At 37.6% G+C, this 6000-nt stretch overlaps 1 protein-coding gene across 1 annotated transcript; it reads left to right on the top strand.

Moving 5' to 3' along the window:
• The first annotated feature begins 2110 nt into the window (after positions 1–2110).
• LOC114360801 (trypsin 3A1-like) lies at positions 2111–3019 on the top strand. Its single transcript, XM_028315598.1, has one exon. The coding sequence runs from the start codon at positions 2111–2113 to the stop codon at positions 3017–3019; it is 909 nt and encodes a 302-aa protein (XP_028171399.1).
• Positions 3020–6000: the final 2981 nt, after the last annotated feature.

Here is a 6000-nt window from a genome sequence, read left to right as displayed (position 1 = left end):
GAGGGTTTTGCACTTATTTCCAATTTAGGTTCGGGCTTTTACCCACTTTTCTGGGTTAAGTAGCATTATTTTTGGGTTAGGTGATTTCTTGTTATATTGCTTCAGACATGTTTATGGTGTAAGAAAAGATGGAGTCGGCGTGTGGGAATAAAATTTATAGCAAAGATTACTAACTTTGCTTTCTATGCCTCACATGTTTAGTTCTTGGGTTTTAAGAGGAACGCCTGGAACGAGCTGGCTTAACTTCCAGATTTGACATTATATTTGTTTGCGCCTCAGACTAGCAGGTACAGCTGGGATAGGTAGTACTCGTACTCAAATGAATAATTTTGATTTGAATTTAGACTATAACGTTTATTTGACGTTTACAATGGTAATCGAATGAATGTTAATAAGTGAAGTAATGAAGTGAAGTGAAGTAGGCGAAATTTATGTCATCGCGTTTTATACATGGAGGACAGCGCCATCTATCGGAGTACCGAAGAACTGTGCGGCACCGGTCGATGTATGTCTTGCTAATCTGTGACGTGTCGTTTCTCCTCCAGTTGCCGCTGGATGGCGTTAGTGTTAACATAATAATATTAATGCAGCTAGAAGGTATTATAGGTACTTTATTTTTACACACATTACTAGTCTTCAAAACCAATATCATTTTATTTTTTTTCTTCCAAATTCGAAGGCAAAGAAATATTAATTTTTGTCTCTAAATGTAGGCCACAATTTATGCTGCACTAATGGCATTGTTTCTAAAACTCACATTAACTTTTGCTTAAAAATGTCACCGTAATATTGTGAATTCCATCAGATAATCTGACGTAGTTAAATTACAATCTAACCTAACCTAACCCACTGTTAGTTTACAATCTCACGCGTTATATTAGCGTGTTTAAAAGCCCTATTTCTTATTACAAGTTACCGCTTGTAAAAATATAGCATTAGAACAAGTTATTGTTTTTTGTAATTAAACGTAGGTAAGTGTTCTATTTTTAACTGACTTAAAAAAAGGAGGAAGTCCCTCCCCCGTTTATAACTTGTATATTTGGCTTATGAAATGTTCAACTAATCCTACTAATATTATAAAGGCGAAAGTTTGTGCAGATGTTTGTTAATCTTTCACGTAAAAACTACTGTATAGGCTATAAATTATGCCAATCTGTGGCACTAAATTACACGCGGGTGAAGCCGCGGGCAAAAAGCTAGTGATGTATATGTCAACGCGAAATTGTGAACTCTGTCAGTTTGCCTTTGGATTGTGATGTAACCTCGCTGTGTGTATTGATGGAATGATTATTTAATTAGAAGTCATGTAGAAATTTCTTTACGTAGGTAACGATGTTTAAAGTGAGTTTACATTGGTATGTTAGAGCCAAAAGTTTTGGCCCAAAATACACGATGCGCTGCGGCGGGCGTTGCGACGCCATGCCAGATCTGTGTTGCGCGTCGTCTAAAGGTCATAGCACACTTATCAACTCGGAAAGGGATCTACAACGTATCGCCTTTCGCTGGACTGTCAACCGCGAAGGGATCATAGCCGTATCAACTAAAGCCTGGTCCGTGAGCACGTAGAATTTTGTCCAATGACCCCAAGCTACCCATCCTTATCGCTCGCGCGTAAATATGTTGCTGTCGCGCTTGCACACTCACTGCGATAAGGATGGGTAGCTTGGGGTCATTGGACAAAATTCTACGTGCTCACGGACCAGGCTTTAGATAGCGGTCAAGGTAAACGCCTCGCAGTTGATAGCGTGCGAAAGGCGATACCCTTTCAGGGTTGATTGGTCTGCTACGACCTTTCGTCGCCACTGCTGGAGCAAGGCTTTCTAATTTACCGAGAGCAAATGGAATATTTGGTATTCTTCCTACCGCGAAAAGAACAGAGTGGTAGGTATGCTATTCTGCCGTAACTACGCAGTAAAATGTTGTGTAGGTACCCATTAAAAAACTACATTATAATGTAATAGGACAGGAACTGTAATGCCAATAAAACCCAAAATCGATTATGTTTTCTTTATTGTTTTTCATTTTCATAAAATCCACGTCTTGTGGACAACACGAAACTAGTATTTCAATAAAATACATTACAACATCAAATAAGCATCCCTTTTTAAATATGCAGTCAAAGATTTTCTTTATTGTGGCGATTTTATTTGTGGTGATCGTCAATGCTACGTCACATCCAAAATTCCGCGTTATTCAAGGAGTTGATGATGAAGACAACAAATATCCTTACGTGGTTTGCTTAGCTAGGCTTCAAACTCAAGTTCCTGGCCTGGAGTTATACCGTGGGTGTACAGGCACTCTTATAGCTCCAGAATGGGTATTAACAGCAGCGCATTGTCTGGTACCAGAGTTACAGTTGGATATCGTCAGATATGGAAATATGTCCATCCCGAGGAATGCTACCGATTCCACCAGGAGAATTCTGAAGAGAATACCCCATCCCAACTACAAAGGTGCCTTATTTATTGAATCCATTGATTTATGTAAGAACGACATCGGTTTGGTTTTAGTGGAAGAAATACAGATGATGGTACTTGGCAAGATATCGTCTGTAGATTACAGGACTTTAAGTGGACAGAAAGTGACGTATGCTGGTTACGGAAGAACTGGCAAAAGGAAAAAAAATAAGTCATTGGAAATACAAGAATCGTTGGTGGATGAGTTTAAGCCACTTCAGCTGGGTAAATGCATGATCCGTTCTTGTCCACAATATCTAAAATTCTGGTCGGTTCTATGTGCGGTGCCCAAATGTACGTCGAAGGGTCATAGGCCATCAGACAGGGACTCGGGTGGACCTTTGTTTCTGGATGACAAAGTTGTCGCAGTACTCACTGGTGTTAAATTTTTAATTATTCATGATAAACTTTTGTATGTGCTTTACACTCCAGTTAGTCCTTATTTAGACTGGATCAGGACAACTGTGAACACTCACGAAAGTGCTGAAACAAGACGTGTAAGGAGAAACAATATCTCCCGTGATCCGTTAGTTGGTGATCTTGAATCTATTCGAGTATTATGAAGCTCTTTTTGTTTGTTTAGTTGTGTTTAAAAGGTAATACAAATCTACACTAGAATAATGTAACGTTGTTTGCTATCAGTTGCTATATACTTTTTATGAGATTAGTCCAGTAAATAAAGCATTATAGATGGAAATCCGTGGAACACAATTTTTGACTTCGGGACTTTATTTAGACTAGTTAGGAGGTGAACATAGCAAAAGTCCCCGTCCTTAGCCCTTGAGCCGGCGGGGCGAGGGGGGTTTAAAGGTACCAATTTTCGGTTTTTCGCTTAATCCTCGGAAACTATGCGTCCTAGTGGCATGACTATAATGAACCAAAAAAAGCTTATTCAATTTGTTACAGGTGAGATAGTCAAGTTTTTCTATATCTTGTATAGTTTTCGCGGCATCTGCTCTAGAAGGTCTGTAATATTGGAAATTTTATTTTTGTCTTACATGTTTCCATCAGGAGAAAATCGACTAAATCAACATTGAGCTAATATTCTAGACATGCGGAAGCATGTTAAGCCTAGTTCCAGTGAGGGGACTGCACCGTAAGTATATTTAGACGAACCAATTGGAGCCACTTTTGACTCCTCATCACTCAAAAAGTACTGTGCATTAACACTTCAAAGGACATTGTCAGAAACCGCCNGCTCATGTGTTAAAACTTGCAAGATAAACATCAGCTTCAAATTTCATAAATATACCTCAAACGGTTCTTTAGGTATTGACGTCTAAAAATCTACATGGCTGACCTATAACACCAAATTCCAACCACTTCCAGATGACCTTTAAGGTTCAAATTTGGCATCCAGATAGGTAGTTATGTAAATACAAAGGAACAAATAAAAAACCAGTAAATTTTAATATTTCACAGGTGATATATAGATTTTAGTGCCCTAAATGTCGATTTTTGAACGTCAATACCTAAATAACCGCTTCAGGTATATTTATGAAATTTGAAGCTGATGTTTATCTTGCAAGTCTCAACACATGAGCCTAATTTGAAGTGTTAATGCATAGTGCTTTTTGAGTGATGAGGAGTCAAAAGTGGCTCCAATTAGTTCGTCTAAATATACGCACGATGCAGTCCCCTCCCTGGAACTAGGCTTAACATGCTCCCGCATGTCTATAATGTTTGCATATTGTTTATTTAGTCGATTTTCTATAAATACGAAAGTTTGTGTGGATGTCTGGATGTTTGTTACACTTTCACGCAAAAACTACTAAACAGATTTTGATGAAACTTTACAGTACAGTACAGCAGTACTAGGCAGTCTGTGTTCAACTATCACTCGGGTCGGACGTTCCTATCGCAAGACCTTTGGTTCACTCAGTTCCGATACGACTCTAGTGCTGTGTGTAATTATTTTCGTTAATACACTGAGTTTATTAATTTCTACGAGTAGATTTCATTTTGCCTGAGACCTACGCCATGAACCCTGAACCAGAAGACCCTGTCGCCAGCGACAGCGACGCTCATCCATACCTGGCGTCGACCAGAATAACAATGTATAGGCTATAATTTATGACGATCTGTGACAAACTAAATTTCAAGCGGGTGAAGCCGCGGGCAATACTACACATTTCATACTAGCTTTTTGCCCGCGACTTCTTCTGCGATGAAGTGGAAAATGGTTCTAATAGAATTAAAATATTCTAAGAAAATTAATTTTGTTAAATGATTATATTTATTGATATAAAATCTACAAATTAGTATGTTTAAATATTTGAATACTTACAAAATTATGAGATCTTTCTAAAACAAAATTAAAACACTACACCTGCCGCAGATTTCTTTGTAAACAATGTTTTTTTGTTTTTCCTTCAGGTGCTAAAATCACCAGGCTATTGTGTGCGCATACTCTGGAGTATTCCACATACAACTGGTCGTCGGAGAAGCATAGATTTCCATTAAGTCTACTCCCGCTACCATATAGAACTCCGTTAAAACTCGTGAGGGCGCCAACACTTACTTTTGTATCGAAAATTAGTATGAGCAGTTGCGCACGCGGTTGCCCGTTGCAGGCTCTATGCAACCACACTATTTTAAGCATGAGATGGGAAACTGCACTCTCTTGAATTCTCTTGAATTTGATGGTGTTAGGGGAATCCTAGGAATGAATACAGACTTTCCAATGGAATCTCCTCATCAATATTGCAAAATTGCGAGTTGCAATGCAATGTTACGTTTTCACTTGTTATTTTAATATTGTTATCTGACCTTGATTTTTCAAACACGTGTCAAAATAAAAAAAATAATTTTCGGCCGTTTGGTGTAGTGGTTCGAAACGGACTACTATTCCAGAGGTTGCGGGTTCGATTCCCGTACAGTACAAACATTTGTGTGCATGAACATATTTGTTTGTATTGGACTGGGTGTTTTCTATGTATAATATGTATGTATGTATTTAAAAAAAAAAGTATTTAAGTATGTTTATATCCGTTGTCTAGTACCCATAGTACAAGCTTTGCTTAGTTTGGGACTACAAGCGTAGTGTACAATGTCCAATGATATTTATAAAAAAAAAAAAAAAAAAAAAAAATGAAAAGTACTAAGGAATATTTCATTGATATCAACTTAGAAACAAGCACAGATCACAGAAACTAAAGGGAAATGTGACATGGGACAAATTGGAACATATTGCTTGTGAAAGCAATGATGACAGTAGCGACGTCATTATGTAAACAGTTTATATTGCTTGCATAGTACTAAAGATTATTCGAACGTTGAATACTGATACCGCAATGGATAATGAGCACATAATTTGATTTCTTTGTGTGTGTGAATTTCTAATACGACACTGAGTTTCGAACTCAGCGCATTACTTAGCATCTCTCTATATTTCTATGGAACCAAGTTATCTCCAAAATAACATTCCACACCTTTTTAACCTAGTCAGGTAATAATTTTAATAAAATACGAAGCACGTCATCTATCAATAGGATATATGTATATTTTAGAAGTTAATAAATTATGCATAAAATATAAACACTTT

This window comes from Ostrinia furnacalis, unplaced genomic scaffold (genome assembly GCF_004193835.3).
Source record: "Ostrinia furnacalis isolate ACB-3 unplaced genomic scaffold, ASM419383v2 OfSCF5175, whole genome shotgun sequence".
NCBI classification, from domain to species: Eukaryota; Metazoa; Arthropoda; class Insecta; order Lepidoptera; family Crambidae; genus Ostrinia; species Ostrinia furnacalis.
Note: the sequence above shows the minus strand (reverse complement) of the source record. Positions and strands in the feature narration are given on the sequence as shown.

Excerpts from the sequence above, each read along its gene's own strand:
- LOC114360801 (XM_028315598.1), top strand. The coding sequence starts at position 2,111 with ATGCAGTCAAAGATTTTCTTTATTGTGGCGATTTTATTTGTGGTGATC.